This window comes from Salmo salar, chromosome ssa06 (genome assembly GCF_905237065.1).
Source record: "Salmo salar chromosome ssa06, Ssal_v3.1, whole genome shotgun sequence".
Taxonomy (NCBI): Eukaryota; Metazoa; Chordata; class Actinopteri; order Salmoniformes; family Salmonidae; genus Salmo; species Salmo salar.
In genome coordinates this window covers 83209173-83229489 of record NC_059447.1, presented here as the reverse complement: position 1 = coordinate 83229489, position 20317 = coordinate 83209173, and the positions used below count along the sequence as shown (strand labels likewise).

The following is a 20317-nucleotide window of genomic DNA, read 5'->3' as shown; positions in this document are numbered from 1 at the left end:
AGAGCAGTTTTAGCATTTTAATTAAATCGCAGTAAGGTACTTAATTGTTACCCAGAAATGATATTGAGATAAACATGGCTGCATTTGACCTTTTTTAAGACTTTCTTCATGGAGCAAAATATCTTTCTCTCTACAGGAGCCCCTAACGTTACCAGCCCCAGCCAGCCCAATGTGGCCATCAAACGCAAGAAGCTCACTGTCGACAGTGTCTTCAACAAATTCGACGACGAGGAGGCGGACGAGGCTCCCCGCAAGCGCAAGCTGGTGCCGCTGGACTACGGTGACGATGACAAAAACCTCCAGAGCGTGGTGGACGGTGCCTCAGGACTGGCGGCCATCAAGGGCGCCAACACTGAGGAGAAGCGCAAGCACATCAAGAGCCTGATCGAGAAGATCCCCACGGGCAAGACGGAGTTGTTCTCTTACCCGCTGGACTGGTCCGCCGTGGACTCGGTAAAGATCAAAGGGATTGGGATGAGGGATAGAATGTGGCGGTACCCTGGTTTCTAGGCTTGCTGCTCTCTTGCCAACTGATTCCATAAGGTGTTGGCAAGAGGGCCGAAATGGACAGGAAACCAGGCTAGAGTGGTGGGGCGACCAGGCTAGAGTGGTGGGGCAACCAGAGGAGATGTGGTGGAGAGACCAGAGAGTAGAAATGACACTGGCGGGTTTGATAAGTCCAAGGGAATTGGTGATATAGCCTTTTTTTCTACTTTGACAAACCATAAACATTTTGATAATGTTTCCCTACAATACTGATAGACGTCTCTGGTGCAGTGACTAAAGAACTGTATGTCTGACTGTCTATCCTTCCCAGACTCTGATGGATCGACGCATACGCCCCTGGATCAATAAAAAGATAATTGAGTACATTGGAGAAGAGGAGGCTACGCTAGTGGATTTTGTCTGCTCAAAGGTGTGTAAGCTTGATTGTGATGCAATCTACTGAGGGAAGTGGGTGTTCTTGGTATAGGAGTTAATTCTGATTCATTCATTTTGACCTCTTATCCCCAGGTGATGGCTCATGGCACACCACAGGGTATCTTGGATGATGTTGCCATGGTGAGTATCCCAAACAAAGATACTGCAAACGTTCTCAAAATGGTCTCGGTTCAGTTTAAGCTTATTGTTAAAACTACATTTGATCATTTTTGATGCCCTAAAACGTACTAATTCATTGATTCAACTGAAATGCTGTTTCTTTACACCAAGGTTCTGGATGAAGAAGCAGAAGTCTTCATAGTCAAGATGTGGAGGTTGCTGATCTATGAAACAGAGGCCAAGAAGATTGGGCTGGTGAAATAAGAAACCCAAGAAAGCACAGAACGAACATCCAACTTTTTCTAATAGAGTAATCCGACTTTAGTGTTGTTAGTCACCAAAAAAGACTGCTTCTCCATTCAAGCAGCCTAAAATCAAAGAATGGGCTCATCCTAATACCCCAACAATGGCTTTCTCCTACGGACAATATTGAGCTCCCGGTTTCTCATTATTCCAATAGACTCTGGTACATGTCCCTCTACTGCAGCTGCTGACTGTACAGCCTACATGTGTATGTGCTTGAATGACTTTGACTAAGTGCTTATTGAAGATGCATGCAAGCAACCACTTGGACAATGGCCTGACTACAGTCTCTTGGCTTGAGTTGGCTGTCCCAAGGGTTGGGATGGAGCTGGCAGATAAGCAGCTAACGTTTGAAGAAGACAACATGGCTACCAAGCTGTGGGAAGGAGGTTCACTGAAAGGTATCTCACTGGTCTCAGTTTGTCTATAGTTTTGTGATATTAGTACGTAGAAACATCCACAACTTCTATAACATCTCAGATGCTTAGTCATTGGCATCTGCTGAAACTTCTGTTTAAGTGGAGTCGGTTTGTTTTTGTATTACAAACAATACTTTCTAAAAATGCTATTTGAGGATGATGGGCCAGATACTGAACGTTAGGTCTTACTTCCTGACTTGTGATTGATTGGTTGGTCTCATACTGTAACACCTGACAGAACACTGTATAGGAAAGGTTAATTTGGAAGACAAGCTGAAATGATTGTGATTTGTGAAAACATTGTCTCCATTTTTTTTTTTTTTGTACCAGTGGAAATTTGTTTTGAATAAAGATGATTTTCTATAGTTCTGTGTACTTGGTTTTGTCAATAAAGGTCTTGATCTGGCCAAGTGCAGAAATCAATAGAATAGAAAGTAATTGTTAATGTTGGATTCTGGGTTAAACTTGGAACATTGCTATCCTAGAGACATGAAACATCAGAAGTAATACTATAGTATCTGAGGGGTGATAGAGAATGGTTGTTACATCAGAAGTAATACTATAGTATCTGAGGGGTGATAGAGAATGGTTGTTACATCAGAAGTTAATGGTTATCTGTAGGAGACAGATGGCTTTGGAATGTGCTGGGTGGACAGAAGGTAGTGACAGGATTGCTATAGGTGATACGGGTGGAGAGCTTTGAATTAGACATCAAGGGGCTCGAGGTCAGATCACATTAAGGGAGAAGGAATGGTTTATTACTTCATCTTCCTGTCAAACCATAAAATATGTAAGGATTGGAGTGTGTGTGTATGATATATATATATATATATATATATATATATATATATATATACACACTTGTTTGACATCAAAGTAAACTAGGGGGCTTGTTCAATTTGATGCAGTATAATGTGAATATGATTCCCTATTCTACACAATCTGACCACGGCTGCAATTCATTAGTCTGGTTATCATTCCGCTCCTTGCCAAACTAAACATTTGGTATATGACAGGGAATACAAAGACTGGAATGTTAGCTAAACAGACTGGTACCCAGGCTAGCAATCGATACCAAACTCCACATAGTTGCCAACAAAGTCATTGATCAGAACTTTATTGATGTCATGTGAGCTACACAAGAAAAATCCTACCAGTCAAAATACATATTACTGGAAGAGCACAAGTCCCCCAAACCAGACACACACCTATTATACCTTTTCCCTCTACACGCATCACTTCCTGTGACCAGCAAGAGACCAATCACCATGGATACTGAAGACACTGGGGCAAGAAGAAAGTAAAAGGCCAATGCTTGTATACAGTTTTCTGCATATATGGGTATAATTGATCCAAATAGGTGTTGGTACTGTAAAATGGTTACTTACTGGTATAGTTTGTCTTAACATTTCATTCTGTCTATTTCTAGACCTGAGTGGATAGTGATACACGTTTCCATCTTCTGAGAAACCCCTCTTAATTGACAGGGACATTTGCAATTGAATACCCCTGTTTTTGGAATATGAGAGTTACACATCTGTTGGACAATGTGACTATGGCCAGGTCTGCCCATCCTTCTCTCTATTGTCTTCCCATCATCCCTTCTCTCAGGGCTGACGGACTAGTCCTCTGCTTTAGCCTCCATCTCTCCATCCTCATCGTCTCCATCCACCTCTGCGTTCTCCCGCTTTAGCCTTTCCAGCTGACGGGCCAGCTATCTCGTCCATGTCCGTCACCACATTTAGCAGATGCTCTTGTCCAGAGCCACTTATAATCAGTGCATTCAACTAAGGTGGGTAAAACAAACATATAATTGTAAGTAAAACCTTAAGCCGCTAACTGTAAAATCAGTGCTAGTAAGAAAAGACGGTACAAAAGTCAAGTGTATTTTATTTACATAGTTGGACATGACACATTTGCTTCATGAGAAGTGGCCTCAGAGAGAGAAACCACCTTCCACATAGTACTTTGGCATTCTACACTACTGGCAAACTGATCACCCGTGTCTCCATCGTTTTCCCAGCCAACTATCTACTGTAACGGTATCCTCAGTCTCACCTCTATCTGGATGTTAAAGACGCACCTCTTCTCCTCGATCCTTTCTTTGATGGCCGCCATGGCCTGGTTGAGAACCGACAGGCCCTCAGTGCGCTCCAGAGTGGTCGTGGTCATCACGTAGCGTGGCGGCGCCATCACATTCATCTAGGAGGAGAAAGCACTCGAGCGGTCATTGAACACCGTCAAGAAAGTTGGGGTCGACCACAGAAAGAATGACATAAAATAGATATATCATTAAATAGATGATACTTCTATGGGGTTGACACGGGCACAGCCACATGCTTGATAGGGTACGAGAGCTCCTTGATGCAATCTACCTTGATTGGCATGGTTTCTGTCGAGCAGCTAAGCCCCACCCTCAGGGCGTCTTTTACGGCGTTGATGCCCTCATACCCGTAGCATGCCACCTCAATGTCTGCTAGGAAGATGGTACAAATGTATTGTTCAAATAAATATGGTGCCATGCCACCATGTTTACAGTTCAACACTTCAGACGAGTTCAACATGCCACTCTGGAGTTAAAATCAATTTCCATATTGGTGTAGTAAAATGTTATTTTAAACATCAAATGTGGAAATACCAACCCAACAGGGCTTCCTAAGGTAGGGAATGAGCACTACCTGAGGCAGACCTGTTGGGTTGAAACACGTTGTAGTATGAGTCCTGCTGCAACCTTAATATGCTTATCTGCTTTTACCTTGGAATCATTTTATATAGTTCACTTTATTATCTCTGCAATGTACAGGCCTTCTTTACTTAAAAACAGGATCCATGCCATGTACAGGCCTCCTTCTTTACTTAAAAACAGTATCCATGCCATGTACAGGCCTCCTTCTTTACTTAAAAACGGTATCCATGCCATGTACAGGCTTCCTTCTTTACTTAAAAACAGTATCCATGCCACGTACAGGCTTCCTTCTTTACTTAAAAACAGTATCCATGCCACGTACAGGCTTCCTTCTTTACTTAAAAACAGTATCCATGCCACGTACAGGCTTCCTTCTTTACTTAAAAACAGTATCCATGCCATGTACAGGCTTCCTTCTTTACTTAAAAACAGGATCCATGCCATGTACAGGCTTCCTTCTTTACTTAAAAACAGTATCCATGCCATGTACAGGCTTCCTTCTTTACTTAAAAACAGTATCCATGCCACGTACAGGCTTCCTTCTTTACTTAAAAACAGTATCCATGCCATGTACAGGCCTCCTTCCCCCTCTGATCCTCTAACGTGTGTGTAGTGTATCTTAATGTTGATTGTGTGGTCGCCTGTTAATGTTGTCGATGACCACGGCCCTCTCCTCGTCTGTCAGGTCCAGCCCATCCAGAATGGCAGGGTCTCTGGGAATTTATGAACGCACCCTAAGAATGACAGATCTTAGTCTCATTGTAAACCTCATTGTCTGATTTCCCACTCTAGGGCAGATCCAAAAACATATTCTGCTGGCTCCCATATTCTCTTTTCACATTGTCCTTTCCAGCCTGGTTCCAGTTACTATGGTGGATGTGCAACCAGGCCAGCCTAGTACAGTTTGGCTCAGTCATGTGAAAAGGTTATAGGAAGAGTCACGATACAATACAGCCTGTTTGAAGACGTCGTAAGCACCGAATCCCGGACGCTTGTCCTTCTCATCAAACACCCAGGCCGTGCATGTGAACAGACTCTCCAGCTGCAGGTCTTTAGTGTACTCCAGCACCTCAGCCACGTGACGAAGAATACTGTACACCTGCCACGCCATAAGATATTTACACTCCATGTCCCTTCTGGTCAAGAGGGGAATACTCATGTTAGCCTGGTCCCAGATCTAGGCCCGATTTCATAAAGCGACTCAGAGTAGGAGTGCCGATTTAGGAACAGGTGCCCCCCTGTCCATTCATTATGATTTAAAAGGCAAAACTGATCCTATTTCAGCATTCCTACTCTGAGACACTTTATGAATAGGGCCCCTGTTCTTGCTGACTCCTTTGGTCATTGTCATCTATCGTGGAAAAATTACAAACTCTGTTATACACCTGTGCTGTATAAACCTTAAAGCTGTACATTTCCACTGTCTGTTTCTTTCATGTTAGAAGAAGCCAGTGTTTTTCCTCTGTTTCTGAGTAACTTGGTCACACGGCCAAAGACAAAGAGCCTCTGAGTGACCAGTTTTTGGTCCATCCTGTTTTTCCGTATCTTTCCAAGGGCACATCTGTGTGGAGATATGAAGACAACAGCTAGCTTGAGCAGCAACAACAATTTTATCAGCAGAAAGGAGTAACAACACTGGCATTATCACTTGTTTGCACGCTATGATCCCACCATGATCTCACACACCTGCTAAACTGACACGTAGACAGAGGTTGTATTTCCCTATAAAGGCTGAGACCCAACTCTTGTTTGAAGGGCTCTTAACTCTGCACTGTTGTTGAGTGGATTGTTAACCAGCTCCAGATTTGCAAATCTTATAATTAAAAAGTTGTTGTTTGAAGAATCTACAGTCTCTTCCTTTCTGGTTAGAATTTCCACAACACATCCTAACCACCATAGCAGTAGGCTACACTGCACAAATATATCTGGGACCAGGCTACACAATCGTCTGAGAGTTTATGACATTGTTGGAACAGAATGATAGAGTTTGTACATTACAGCATCCTCCGGCATGTGGCTGAGTGCCGACGGTCAACCTGACTTACGGTTTTACATTTGGTGAATTTGTCTCCACATTTGATAGCCTCCTCTGGCGAAACTCTTCTCTTTGATGACTCTACCCTGCGGAGAGTTGACATTGACAAATATCAGAGATGTTTTTGACTTACCAAAATTAACAAGATGTGTACACACACAATCTTTATTTCACCGACCAGACCCACTCAAACCCCACCTCACCCTTCTCTTTGTCCACTCGGATGACCACCACACACTCATTGCGACTGATCCTAATGAGCTTGTTGATGGAGCGGATACGTTGACGTGGCAACTCGCTCAGCAGGATCATGCCCTCAATGTTGTTGTACTCCAGCAGACTGACGGAGATGGAGCGCACGTTCCCCATCAGCACATCCTCCACCTCAGGGAACCGGTGCTGGTAGAACCTACAGCTAACGTTCAGCATCGCTGGGAGGGAAACAGTAGCATTGAGGTAAATATAATGAAACCAGAGACATTTTAAATGTTGAGATATGCTATTCCATTTACTTACAATGGGTTTTTAAACAGGCTTTGATGAAACTCTAGCAACTGAATAAAAGATCAATGGGACGTACATTTGGTTGGACCGTCACATCAGATAGCACAATACATGGAATAGCTACATTCTTATTATTTACTAATTATAATTGATCTTTTGTCAATAATTCTTGGTTACAGTAAAAGTGTAAAAATGTCTTCAGTCTGATCTTTAGTCTTGGAAGTACACTATAAAACGCAACATGCAACAATTAAAGATTTTACTGAGTTACAGTTCATATGAGGAAATCAGTCAATTGAAATAAATAAATTAGGCCTTAATCTACGGATTTCACATGACTGGGAATACAGATATGCTTCTGTTGGTCACAGATAACAAAAAAAGTAGGGGTGTGGATCAGAAAACCAGTCAGTATCTGGTGTGACCACCATTTGACTCATGCAGTGTGACATCTCCTTCGCATAGAGTTGATCAGGCTGTTGATTGTGCCCTGTGGGAATGTAGTCCCACACAGGTAGCCTAGTGGTTAGAGCGTTGGGCCAGTAACTGAAAGGTTGCTGGATCGAATCCCCGAGTTGACAAGGTAAAAAGATCTGTTGTTCTGTCCCTAAAAAAGGCAGTTAGCCCACTGTTCCCCGGTAGGCTGTCATTTTAAATAAGAATTTGTTGTTGACTGACTTGCCTAGTTAAATAAAAAAATTCAATGGCTGTATGAAGTTGCTGGATAATGGCGGGAAGTGGAACACACTGTCTTACACGTTGATCCAGAACATCCCAAACATGCTCAATGGGTGACATGTCTGAGTATGCAGGCCTGGAAGAACTGGGACATTTTCAGCTTCCAGGAATTGTGTACAGACATTGGGCCATGCATCACGCTAAAACATGGTGATGGCGGCGGATGAATGACATGACAATGGGACCCTAGGATCTCCTCACAGTATCTCTGTGCATTCAAATTACCATTGATAAAATGCAATTGTGTTTGTTGTCTGGAGATTTTATCTGCCCATACCATCACCATGGGGCATGTTCACAACGTTGATGTCAGCAAACCGCTCGCCCAAACGATGCCATACATGCTGAAACTGGGATTCATCCGTAAAGGGCATACTTCTCCAGCGTGCCAGTGGCCATCGAATGTGAGCATTTGCCCAATGATGTCGGTTACGACGCCAAACTGCAGTCAGGTCGAGACCCTGGTGAGGACGACAAGCACGCAAATGAGCTTCCATGAGACGTTTCTGACAGTTTGTGCAGAAATTCTTTGGTTGTGCGAAACCCAGTTTCATCAGCTGTCTGGGTTGCTGGTCTCAGACGATCCTGCAGGTGAAGAAGCCGGATGTTGAAGTCCAGGGCTGGAGTGGTTACACATGGTCTGCGGTTGTGAGGCCGGTTGGACGTACCGCCAAATTCTCTAAAACGACATTGGAGGTGGCTTATGGTAGAGAAATTAACATTCAACAGCTCTGGTGGACATTCCTGCAGTCCAATTACACACTCCCTCAAAACTTGACATCTGTGGCATTGGGTTGTGTGACAAAACTGCACATTTTAGTGTGGTCTTTTATTGTCCCCAGCACAAGGTGCACCTGTGTAATGATAATGCTGTTTAATCAGCTTCTTGATATGCCACACCTGTCAGGTGGATGGATTGTATTAGCAAAGGAGAAACGCTCACTAACAGGGATGGAAACAAATTTGTCCACAACATTTGAAATAAGCTTTTCATGCACATGGAACATTTCTGGGATATTTTATTTCCTCTCATGAAACACTTTACATGTTTATATTTTTGTTAAATATATTTATATTTTCTGTAATTCAGAGGTCATCTGTAAAATAGACCTTGGTCTCAACATGCCTCCCAACATGCCTCCCACACTTCCTTCCCGTGTGGTTTAGTACGCAACAAGGACAGTTCCATGACAGAGATTACATTTTGTTGTGATATTTCAGTCTAGCGTTAACTAATCATACCTCCATGTGCAAAAAAACTCGAATCCACATTGGTCACACCTGTATGTTCTCACAGCAGATATCTCTAACTGCACTCAATTGCCATAGCACATATTTTTACACCGACAAGAATGAGTTGACAGATAAATATCCTCTTACTGTATTGCCATAAAGTAACCCAGCTTAACGTGATTACATTAGCGCACACATTGGCACATGCACCTAACTAGCCAATGAACTCTTCACAACCCCGGCAAACAGCTGTTTGTTCGCGGTGACTGGAGTAGACGTCTCACCTGTATCGTATAGTTACGGAACAATATGGTGTAATGTCCTGATTTTGTTTTTCTCAAATACTTAGCTAGCGAATTGGGCCCAATTGCTACAACTTCAAATTCATGTGTGCTCGTTTATAGACCCGGAAGAGAAAGCGCCTGGGCAGACAGGCGCAAGCGCAATAGCTGTTAACAACACAGTCACATGACTTCTAACCAGCTGATGTATTTTCGCACTAGAAAATCATGATCACGACATCGGTTACAAACCTGTCATACTCAAGGTGTAATAAAAATTGTGCAATAGCTTTTCTTTATTATTAGAGATATCTGTTAGCCGTCTAGTCATCCAGACGGAATTGAAGTACAAAGAATTGAAGTACAAAGAACAAGATGTCAGGAAAAGAGAGGATCGACGTATTCCCCTCTAGAATGTAAGTAACGTTAGCTAGCTAAGTAGCTAGTTAGCATGTTTGACATTTTTAAGTAATCCAAGCAATCTAGCTAGGTTTGCGATTTTATGCTCCCCAATTTTATATGAATCTACATCGCCTTCTAGCTCAGATTACCAAACCCCTTTTGAAGACTCTCGGATCAATAATAACAATTAAAAAAAAAAATACTATATATATATATCATACATACGTATGTCGACACCCCTTCAAATGAGTGGATTCTGCTATTTCAGCCACACACGTTGTTGACAGGTGTATACAATCGAGCACACAGCCATGCAATCTCCATAGACAAACGTTGACAGGAGAATGGCCTTACTGAAGAGCTCACACTTACAACTTGGCACTGTCATACGATGCCCTTTCCAACAAGTCAAATTTCTGCCCTGGTCAGCTGTAAGTGCTGTTATTGTGAAGTGGAAACTTATAGAAGCAACAACGGCTCAGCCGCGAAGTCGTCTGAACTCGGTTCCAACACTCACTACCGAATTCCGGCAGGTAGCCTAGTGGTTAGAGCGTTGGACTAGTAACTGAAAGGTTGCAAGTTCAAATGCCCGAGTTGACAAAGGTAAAAATCTGTTGTTAACTCACTGTTCCTAGGCCGTGATTGAAAATAGAATTTGTTCTTAACTGACTTGCCTAGTTAAATAAAGGTAAAAAGAAGCAAAGTCAGCACAAGAACTGTTCCTCAGAGCTTCGTGAAATGGGTTTCCATGGCTGAGCAGCTACACACAAGCCTAAGATCACCATGTGCAATGCCAAGCGTCTGCTGGAGTGTTGTAAAGCTCACCTCCATCAATGCCTGAACTCACTAATGCTTTTGTAGCAAGTCCCGCAGCAATGTTCCAACATCTAGTGGAAAGCCTTCCCAGAAGAGTGGAGGATGTTATAGCAGCAAAGGGGGGACCAACTCCAGGATTTTGGAATGAGATGTTCTACAAGCAGGTGTCCACATACCTTTGGTCATGTATAATTTTTTAACTCCGTTGTAAATTAGAATAGCAGAATACATAAGGTGCAATTTTGAAATGTGGTGAATCAGCATTTTTTTTCTTATGTCAATCACGCAATTAGCTCATGTCAGCTAACATTTTTCTGATTAGTAAATTAGTCCAGCGCCAGCTATCATAATTTTGTAATCATAGTCGAATTACCGGCCGACGGGGCCTTCATTTGATTTTGTTTGTCAGTCTCACTCAGATATCATTAAAAACGGCAAGCATTTATCTCCACCCTTTGGAAAAATGTGTAGAATTGTAGTTAATTAGCTGTAAAAATGCACATTTTCCTATTCACCCTATAGCAAAATGTGTAGAATTGCAGGAGATAATCTGCAATTTGAGTTAATTTTGTGCAATTCTAAACATTTTGTTACATCATCAGTTGTCACAAAGGGCTTATACAGAAACCCAGCCTAAAACCTCAAACAGCAAGCAATGCCAATGTAGAAGCATGGTGGTTAGGAAAAACTCCCCAGAAAGGCAGGATCCTAGGAAGAAGCCTAGAGAGGAATCAGGCTCTGGGGGGTGGCCTGTCCTCTTCTGGCTGTGCCGGGTGGAGATTATAACAGAACATTGCCAAGATGTTCAAATGTTCATAGATGACCAGCATGGTCAAATATTAATAATCCCAGTGGTTGTAGAGGGTGCAACAGGTCAGCACCTCAGGAATAAATGTCAGTTGGCTTTTCATAGCCGAGCATTCAGAAGTCGAGACAGCATGTGCGGTAGAGGGAAAAAGAGGTTTGAATACCGCAGGCCCTGGGCAAGGTAGCATGTCCGGTGAACAGGTCAGGGTTCCATAGCCACAGGCAAAACGGCAGAAACTGTATCAGCAGCACGACCAGGTGGACTGGGGACTACCAGGAGTTATCAGACCAGGTAGTCCTGAGGAATGGTTTTAGTCCTCAGGTCCTCCAGGAGGGGCGAAATAAAGGGAGCATGCACGTGGGTACGCAGACCTGTGAGCAGCTGCAGCCCCTCATGATGAGTTCAGATTTGTTTGTGGCCCCCACTCCCATCAGTTTCCCATCCCTGTTCTAGCTAGTTGTTAGGCAGAGCCCATTTTGTAAAAGTGCTTTCAATGAATAAAATGGGTGCAATGACAGATCAGTAAGCTAAGGGAGTTGTTAACTAGTTGTTAGCTAGCTAGTTGAGTGCAGCCAATTGTGAGGCCTTTAATTAATGATAAACTAAACCGCTGAATTTTTTTGCATCAATTTGCAAGGGTATTGGTTATTTTGGGGAGTTTTGCATTGTCAATCATTTTAATCCTTTGCCATTTCATGATGAACATCTAAAATTGGACATGTCCCCCTGTCATGTGATGACTGGCCATAATTTCCAAACCACAGAGCTTTTTATGTGCCTTACATGTAGTCTGGGACTACTGTACTTTCCCCAAAAATATTCTCCACAGATTATGACATGTCAAACTACTTAGGCCTACTTACTATGATTCAAATCTGACTGTTCATATTTATTATGGAAGTCCTCTATCTGACATCTGATGACTTGTCTGTGAAGGGCTCAGACCATCATGAAGGCCCGTCTGAAGGGGGCCCAGACCGGCAGGAACCTACTGAAGAAGAAGGCTGATGCTCTTTCCATGCGCTTCCGTCAGATCCTCCGCAAGATCATTGAGGTAATTCAAGGGGGGTTAAAACCATAGAAACAAAAATATTAGACTGGGGAAAACCATGGACATTTGATGGTACACTAATGAGTCACGTTAGCCCAAGATGTACTCTTAAGGAGCCTGCCGTTACTCCTTAAGGTCCAAAGTTATTCAGAGGTACGCTGGCTCTGGCAGCCAAAACAGCCCAATACTCAATCTAAACGTGAATCAGTTCTCAAAGTATGTGGTCCCGTTCTGTGAGCTTCTTCCATTACACACAGGTGTTCGGTGCATGCTATATAGCTAATTAGCACAGGTTGTCCCTCTGTCTTCTGTAAACACATGCTGTAACATAGAGATATGGCAATGTGGAACCCTAACCCTATAAAAGGTGTGTATCAATTTAACCGCAAGCGATTCATGTTCAGAACAATGCTCTCCCGAGAGAAGACGCCTTCGTCCAATGACTCTTATGTGTAATGGACCTCAGAGTCATGATTAAGGGCTAGGGTAAACTCAATATGGCTGCCGGCCTACCCATCACCAACCATTGATTTAAATGGGAATATCTGTTCTTGTAGTTCTATTTCTATGTTTAAAACATTGTCTAATTCCCTGTTTCTTAGTAATATACTGTAAGTTTGTTTTGTATAACAGATCCTAATGTCATCAGGGCCTGACACATTGACTTCAGTCCTTCTCGTTTCCTCTCGCTATCTCTAGACAAAGACCTTGATGGGCGAAGTGATGAGGGAGGCGGCCTTCTCTTTAGCTGAGGCGAAATTCGCTGCTGGCGACTTCAGGTGAGAGGATGTGCATTTGATGCTTTTTATTTAGGCCGTTTGTCTAATGTTTAGTCAATGTTCTCTCATAACATTCTCCTAATGTTCCCACAGCACCACTGTCATCCAGAATGTTAACAAGGCTAAGGTGAAGGTTCGGGCGAAGAAGGACAACGTGGCAGGTTAGCAGCTCTGGACTCACTAGGGATGTTATAAATGGGCCAATTTTTTTTATAAACATACCTTTTTTTTAATCGATTTTTCTTTCATAAAATTCCATGTGAATTCAGCGGAGCTGCCAGCAACGGTTTGGGTCTCACAGAGCGTCCCTTTCAAAGTCAGACGGTTCAGCGTTGCACCTGTACTACCATTACTGGATCTCAGTTCCACATCAAAGTTTGCATTTCTTTCTCATTTAACTTCTCAAAGTATTGTCATACAGAACCTCGCTGCTGTCGCTTGCCTTTCTCTGCTGACGACAGTGACGTAGTGGAGAGTCGGCTCCAAAATAATTGTTTCCTCGACTCCTTGCACGTCGACTACCATTTCTGAGTGTCCACTAGGAATCGTCTCCTAAGATTCAGAATTTTTGGAACGGAGGAGACTGATTGGTTGCCGTACTTCCGAGAACACACATCTTTCATAGTGATCTAGCGAGGGACAGACAGAGAGAGGGGAGGGGCATATTCTAGGCAGGACAGCCTCCAGGCAGACAGTCGGAACCGTACACTAGGCATATGTATCGGCAATCAAAAGTTGTATCTCGCAATGGAATGCTGTATCTCACAACTTCAGTAAGGCAGAGCCTATCATCAATGAAGAGGCTAGGATACTGAGATGAGTCCGACGCAACACTTCTCACACAGTCAAATCAAACTTTATTTGTCACATGCACCGAATACAACAAGTGTAGACCTTACCGTGAAATGCTTACTTACAAGCGCTTAACCAACAGTGCAGTTCAAGAAGAGTTAACCAACAGTCAGGAAGTCCAGGATCCAGTTGCAGAAGGAGGTGTTTAGTCCCAGGGTCCTTAGCTTAGTGATGAGCTTTGAGGGCACTATGGTGTTGAATGCTGAGCTGTAGTCAATGAACAGCATTCTCACATAGGTGTTCCTTTTGTCAAGGTGGGAAAGGGCAGTGTGGAGTGCAATTGAGATTGCATCATCTGTGGATCTGTTGGGGCGGTATGCGAATTGGAGTGGGTCTAGGTTATCCGGGAGGATGCTGTTGATGTGAGCCATTACCAGCCTTTCAAAGCATGTCATGGCTACAGGCGTGAGTGCTACGGGGTGGTAGTCAGGTTACCTTCTCTTCCTTGGGCACAGGGACTGTGGTGGTCTGCTTGAAACATGGGTATTACAGACTCAGTCAGGGAGAGTTGGTCCGCACATGCTTTGAGTACACTTCCTGGTAATCCATCTGGACCCGCGGCTTTGTGAATGTTGACCTGTTTAAAGGTCTTGCTCAGATCGGCTACCGAAAGCATTATCACACAGAACAGCTGATGCTCTCGTGCATGCTTCAGTGTTGCTTGCCTCAAAGCGAGCATAATAGGCATTTCGCTCGTCTGGTAGGCTCGCATCACTAGGCAGCTCGCATCTGGGTTTCCCTTTGTAGTCCTTAATAGTTTAAGCCCTGCCACATCCGACGAGCGTCAGAGCCGGTGTAGTAGGATTCAGCTTTATCCTGTATTGACGCTTTGCTTGTTTGTTAGTTCGTCTGAGGGCATAGCGGGATTTCTTATAGGCGTCCGATGTGGATGTTGCCTGTAATCCATGGCTTCTGGTTGGGATATGTACGTACGGTCACTGTGGGGACGACGTCGTCGATGCTCTTATTGATGAAGCCGATGACTGAGGTGGTATACTCCTCAATGCCATTGGATGAATCCCGGAACATATTTCAGTCTGTGCTAGCAAAACAGTCCTGTAGCGTAGCATCCATGTCATTTGACCACTAATGTATTGAGAGAATCACTGGTACTTCCTGCTTTAGTTTTTGCTTGTAAGCAGGAATCAGGAGGATAGAATTATGGTCAGATATGCCAAATGAAGGGCGAGGGAGAGCTTTGTATGCATCTCTGTACTGGTTGCACATGTGACATGCTGGTAAAAATTTGTATAACTGATTTAAGTTTCCCTGCATTAAAGTCCCCGGCCACTAGGAGCACTGCTTCTGGGTGAGCATTTTCTTGTTTGCTTATGGCCTTATAGAGTTGGTTGAGAGCGGTCTTAGTGCCAGCATCGGTCTGTGGCGGTAAATAGACGGCTACGAATAATATGAGAACTCTCTTGGTAGGTAGTGTGGTCTACAGCTTATCATAAGGTACTCTACCTCAGGCAATCAATACCTCGAGACTTCTTTAATATTAGACATTGTGCACCAGCTGTTATTGACAAAAAGACACACATCCCCACCCCTCATCTTACCAGACGGAGCATCTCTGTTCTGCCGGTGCATTGAAAATCCCTCCAGCTCTATATTATCTGTGTCGTTTGTTCAGCCATGACTCAGTGAAACATAAGATATTACAGTTCTTAGTGTCCTGTTGTTAGGATAATCGTAGGTCATCAGTTTATTTTCCAATGATTGCATGTTAGCAAGTAGAACGGAAGGCAGTGAGAGTTTACTCTCTCGCCTACAGATTCTCAAAAGGCAGCCTGATCTGCGTCCTCTTTTCCTCCGTCTTTTCTTCGCGCAAATGACGGGGATTTGGGCCTGTTCCCGGGAGGGCAGTATATGTTTCTCATCAGACTTTCCTCAGGCCTTTATAGCCTATCGTCTAGTTAGGCTATAACACAGAAAATAATAATTTTGTTAAGGATCCCAATTTTGTTTAAAGGTACAGCCTATAGGGAGGAGGTCAGAGAACTGGCAGTGTTAGCTCCTATGATCTTCTCTGTACCTTTTTTAGAACAACATCATGTCTCTCCTAAATGTCTGACCTGTGTGATTCTCCTCTCCCTCATAGGTGTCACTCTACCTGTGTTTGAGCTCTACCAAGAAGGAGGGGACAGTAAGTTGTCTTATCTGCTCCTGTGTTGCTCAGTTGGTAGAGTACGAACGCATGACTCTTTTTGAATAAACCTTCTAAATGGCAATTTTGTTATCATAACATATTAAATAATCTCAAACATTGGCATGGCTGCATTTATGGGAAAATGTTCTTTTAAAAAAAAAAAAATGTTATTATTATTTTTTACAGGTTTAAAGGAAGCTTTGTCTATGCCCTGCTATTGAACAAGTAGTGGTGTTTGTGTCACTACTCACGGTATTCCTTCCATCCTCTCCTTGTTAGGTTATGAGCTGACTGGTCTGGCCAGGGGAGGAGAGCAGCTCTCCAGGCTGAAGAGGAACTATGCTAAAGCAGTGGAGCTGCTAGTGGAGTTGGCCTCCTTACAGGTAGGGGGCACTCTGTCAATGTTCATTAGGTGCCAGATGGAATAAAATAGAATGAAACAGGAAGGGATTTTCCAGGCCTTGGCCAATAAGAACAGCTTATTTTTGTTTTCCCATTGCAAAAAGATAACGTTTTCTGGTGGGTGCACTAAGGACCATGATCCCACGGAGTAAGTCTGTTGGTAAAGACTGTGGTAAAACATGCAATGTATGTCTCACTAAACAACAAAGTCTCATGGTCTCACTTCTTTGATCGACAGACTTCCTTCGTCACACTGGATCAAGCCATCAAGATCACCAACCGCCGTGTGAATGCCATCGAGCATGGTGAGTCCGCCCTGCTTTCGCACAATGACAAAACATGCGCCACATATCAATAATGGCTGTCAGAAGAGATTGTAGGAAGAGAGCAAGATTATTAAAATGTGATTTGAACTGTCCGCAGTAATCATCCCCCGCATTGAGCGTACCCTCAGCTACATCATCACAGAGCTGGATGAGAGGGAACGAGAAGAGTTCTACAGGTAAGTTATATTTCCACACCAACTCCCTCTGTCCATCTCCCTTTAAAAAAAAAAAGTGTCCCTCAACTCCATATCCTTGTCTCTACCCCCATCTTACCGGAGTATCACTGTCTGTATCTCCTAGAGATATATAAAGGGTTCTAATTCAGTTTCTATGGTGTGTCCATAGAGATGGAAAGAGGTCTCATCTTTGTATCTGTGCCATTATGGCATCTGTGACCACATAGCCTCAATGGCGCTGCCTATTTTCATTTTAAACTGGTCAATTTTCTTCTTTTGTTTGAAAAAAAAAAAAAGTGTCACGCTATATTGGTGATTTACTGCCACCTGCAGTGCTGGAGTCCTGAACCAAATGTTGTAATTTATTGTGGCTGCTAGATGAAGGTGACATACAGTAGCTTAAATCCATTTACAAACAATAGCCCATTTATTTAAAGACAATGCTCTAATTATTGGCTGATTTCTCCCAACCAATAGGAATCCCCACCTAGTTAACTACTTTAAATGGTGGAAGCCCTCAATGTCCATGCTAAAATGGGTTATATCTTCAAACTATCTCTATGGCGTGTCCATCTCCTCAGGCTGAAGAAGATCCAGGAGAAGAAGAAGCAGATGAGAGAGAGGACTGAGAAGGAGATCGCCATCCGTCTGGCCAAGCTGGGCCCCATCGCTGAGCCGTCCAACATGCTGACGGAGGAAACCGACGAGGACCTGCTGTTCGAGTGACATGCCGTCATTCCCATTAGTCATCCTATTTCTTCATGTTGTATTGTTCTAAAAAAAAAGTTACGTCTTTGTGTACACCGGTGATGTTTTGTCGTTTTCAGTATTGGAGATGTATCCCTGTATTGAACTATGAGGTTTAAACTTTAAAGTCAGAACTTTGCTGCTGACAGCAATCACATCAGTTCACTGACGATGTTAAATCTGACATTAGTTATCTTTTGAATACTTAAAGCAGCGAATAATATATAGATTAAGTAAAGTAACATGGTTTACATATGTGAACTGTATTGAACATTCCATCTGATTGGGTGAGGACATAGATGGCTATGTAAAGTTCACGGTTTCACCAGAACACTCAAGTCAATGCATGCCGTCATTCTGTACAGTTATAACAGGGTGGTCGTTCTTTTTCCCCAAAGTGTGAGTGTGCTTTGTGGAGGCTAGTCCCTTCCATGTTGGCCCCATATGAGTGGGGTTATATTGAACATAGCAGAATTACATTCTATTTCTATGGCATTGACCCTTTACAGGAGGATGGCTCACATGTAGGTACCTGATCCCCCTGTAACCATCTGCTGTTGCACCCTGACGGCAACCCCACCTGTCAGAGCACTTCATCCAAATAAAGATTCTGTATATTCTTCCAAGTGTCACTTTCTCAAATGAGTTTGATGTTTTAGCCACAATTTGTGCATCAGGCTGCATTTCCACATGCAGCCCAATTCCGATCTTACTTACATGTTTTGGTAACTCAGCATACTCATACACAATTAATATTTATGAAGTGCATTCATTTACCTGAAACTAGTATCTAATGTCCAACATTATGAAACAGTGCTCCAGAGAAATGTTCATTTTATTGAAGATGGCTTCTTGAGTTTTGCTTATAAAGTACCAATGAAAAAAGTTTGTCAGATGAATTGATATGTTGAAGTAGGCTACAGCTCCTAATTGTTCAACCTGTTAGTGTCTGTGGTCAGACTAACTAGGAGCTTGATTCAACCTGTTAGTGTCTGTGGTCAGACTAACTAGGAGCTTGATTCAACCTGTTAGTGTCTGTGGTCAGACTAACTAGGAGCTTGATTTAATCTGTAACGCTGAAGTTCAGTGCTATAGTGCGATTGAAATTTAAAGGCAACATTCCCGTGTTTGCGGAGACTGGATTCCCAGTAAACACTGCATATGTCGGCTCAATGGGAAATGACCTTCAAGCACGCTATAGAGCAGATCTCCGGCGATAATGACTGAATCAAGCCCCTCGATACACTGACTAGACAATAGCTACTAAGCTGATCTTTACCGATGATGATTGATTGAGGTCTGTTTGAGGTACAAGCGCAGCAACTCAAGATAACACAACATAGTACTATCCTTTATACACAGCAAGTACCTTACCATATTTACAATACAAACGGCTTCTCTTTGGTTCTCACTTCTAGGAGAAAGTTACATAGTAGCAAATTGGTCCTCAATTGAGAGATATTGTTCCTGTGCATTGCATGCTCTTGTTGTATACCTTACATTGGGGTCTGAGGTAATGGTAAACCACATTTGTTTACCATCTCTTCTAAAAATACACATTTTACAATCATAAATAACTATTGAGATTGAAATGAAAATATGTTTTCTACAGTTTCGGATAAATGTCTTTGCATAGGCTACTGGAATGTTGACGACATTGACACAAACCCAAAAGAACATTCACAAAGACAAAACACAGACAGAACACACATATATAAGACAGTATCCATCCCTGCAAATGTAGTAAAGTCCACCTACCATAAGAAGGCTAGTTAAAGGACAAGTCACCCTTTCGGTCAGAGAAGGCATGGGCCCTGTATTGTGTGTCAGCGAGGGTCCACGATGGTCTAACGGTGGCCTCAGCGATCATTGTCCATTCTTCCTTTTAGGGTCATTCCTCCAGAGCTGTGGGTCATGTTCATTAGGGTACACCGTAGTGAAACGTTTACTTTTTTCTGAAAATGAAAACAAGTGGTTCTTATTGGACGAGTCCAGGTAGTCCCTTCCTGTTTCAATCTGTTTTCTTCCGTTTGGTGCCTAATGAACATGACCCAGGCCACACTCTCATTCATGAGGCTCCCTGGGTTGGACCTCTAGGGTGAACCCTGACCCCTAGCACAACCAGGAGGAGGGCACCCACTGGGGCTCCGTGTCCAACTTGTCAATGAGCCGCAGCAGCTCGTGGAAGGCTGTTTCTGGCTCGCTGTTAACGATGGCGGTGTCAAACAGGTGGCCATAGGCCTGCTCCATCTCCCAGGCCTTCTCCATCAGCTCCTTCAGTTCCTCTGGCTAGATGTAGGGAAACACAGGAGGGAAGAACAGGGGTTAAAGATATCCTAGCTAGATGTAGGGAAACAGGAGTGAAGGAAAGGGGTTAGAGATCCTGGCTAGATGTAGGGAAACAGGAGGGAAAAATAGGGGTTAGAGATCCGGGCTAGATGTAGGGAAACAGGAGGGAAAAATAGGGGTTAGAGATCCTGGCTAGATGTAGGGAAACAGGAGGGAAAAATAGGGGTTAGAGATCCGGGCTAGATGTAGGGAAACAGGAGGGAAAAATAGGGGTTAGAGA

The 20317-nt window shown here is 43.3% G+C and overlaps 3 protein-coding genes across 9 annotated transcripts in view; 2 read left to right on the top strand and 1 right to left on the bottom strand.

Moving 5' to 3' along the window:
- The window catches only part of LOC106608217 (RNA-binding protein 25), a 30529-nt gene extending 28401 nt beyond the window's left edge, over positions 1-2128 (top strand). For all 4 annotated transcript variants that reach the window (XM_014206048.2, XM_045721090.1, XM_045721089.1 and 1 more), the window contains exons 14-17: positions 137-453; positions 818-916; positions 1015-1062; positions 1213-2128. In XM_014206048.2, the coding sequence (XP_014061523.2) occupies positions 137-453; positions 818-916; positions 1015-1062; positions 1213-1305 (557 nt within the window). In that variant the 3' untranslated portion in view covers positions 1306-2128. The remainder of the gene's footprint in view (positions 1-136; positions 454-817; positions 917-1014; positions 1063-1212) is intronic.
- A 736-nt stretch (positions 2129-2864) lies between these two features.
- LOC106608214 (protein PALS1) overlaps positions 2865-20317 on the bottom strand; it is a 46594-nt gene continuing 29141 nt past the window's right edge. Inside the window, exons 1-5 of one of the 4 annotated variants that reach the window (XR_006770341.1) lie at positions 12130-12197; positions 6688-6915; positions 4139-6570; positions 3822-3965; positions 2865-3550 (exon numbers count right to left, since the gene is read on the bottom strand). Coding sequence is in view for 1 of the 4 variants with exons in the window: in XM_014206043.2 (XP_014061518.1) it covers positions 19861-20037 (177 nt within the window). In the remaining 3 variants the exon portion in view is untranslated. Of the gene's footprint in view, positions 3551-3821; positions 3966-4138; positions 6571-6687; positions 6916-9243; positions 9385-12129; positions 20038-20317 lie in introns of those variants that run through there. The other 3 variants (XR_001329413.2, XR_001329411.2, XM_014206043.2) reach the window with 3 other exon arrangements.
- On the top strand, positions 9399-18370 carry LOC106608215 (V-type proton ATPase subunit D). The gene is made up of 9 exons (XM_014206046.2): positions 9399-9656; positions 12203-12320; positions 13017-13096; positions 13190-13257; positions 16050-16094; positions 16377-16480; positions 16738-16804; positions 16923-17001; positions 17583-18370. The coding sequence occupies exons 1-9, from the start codon at positions 9616-9618 to the stop codon at positions 17725-17727; spliced, it is 747 nt and encodes a 248-aa protein (XP_014061521.1). The 5' UTR covers positions 9399-9615; the 3' UTR covers positions 17728-18370.

What these genes read in the sequence shown, in the direction of transcription:
- LOC106608215 (XM_014206046.2), top strand. Translation starts at nt 9,616, where the DNA reads ATGTCAGGAAAAGAGAGGATCGACGTATTCCCCTCTAGAAT. An exon ending in GACGTATTCCCCTCTAGAAT is followed by an intron (nt 9,657 to 12,202) that starts GTAAGTAACGTT and finishes TTGTCTGTGAAG; the next exon opens with GGCTCAGACCATCATGAAGG. An exon ending in GAAGAAGGACAACGTGGCAG is followed by an intron (nt 13,258 to 16,049) that starts GTTAGCAGCTCT and finishes TCTCCCTCATAG; the next exon opens with GTGTCACTCTACCTGTGTTT.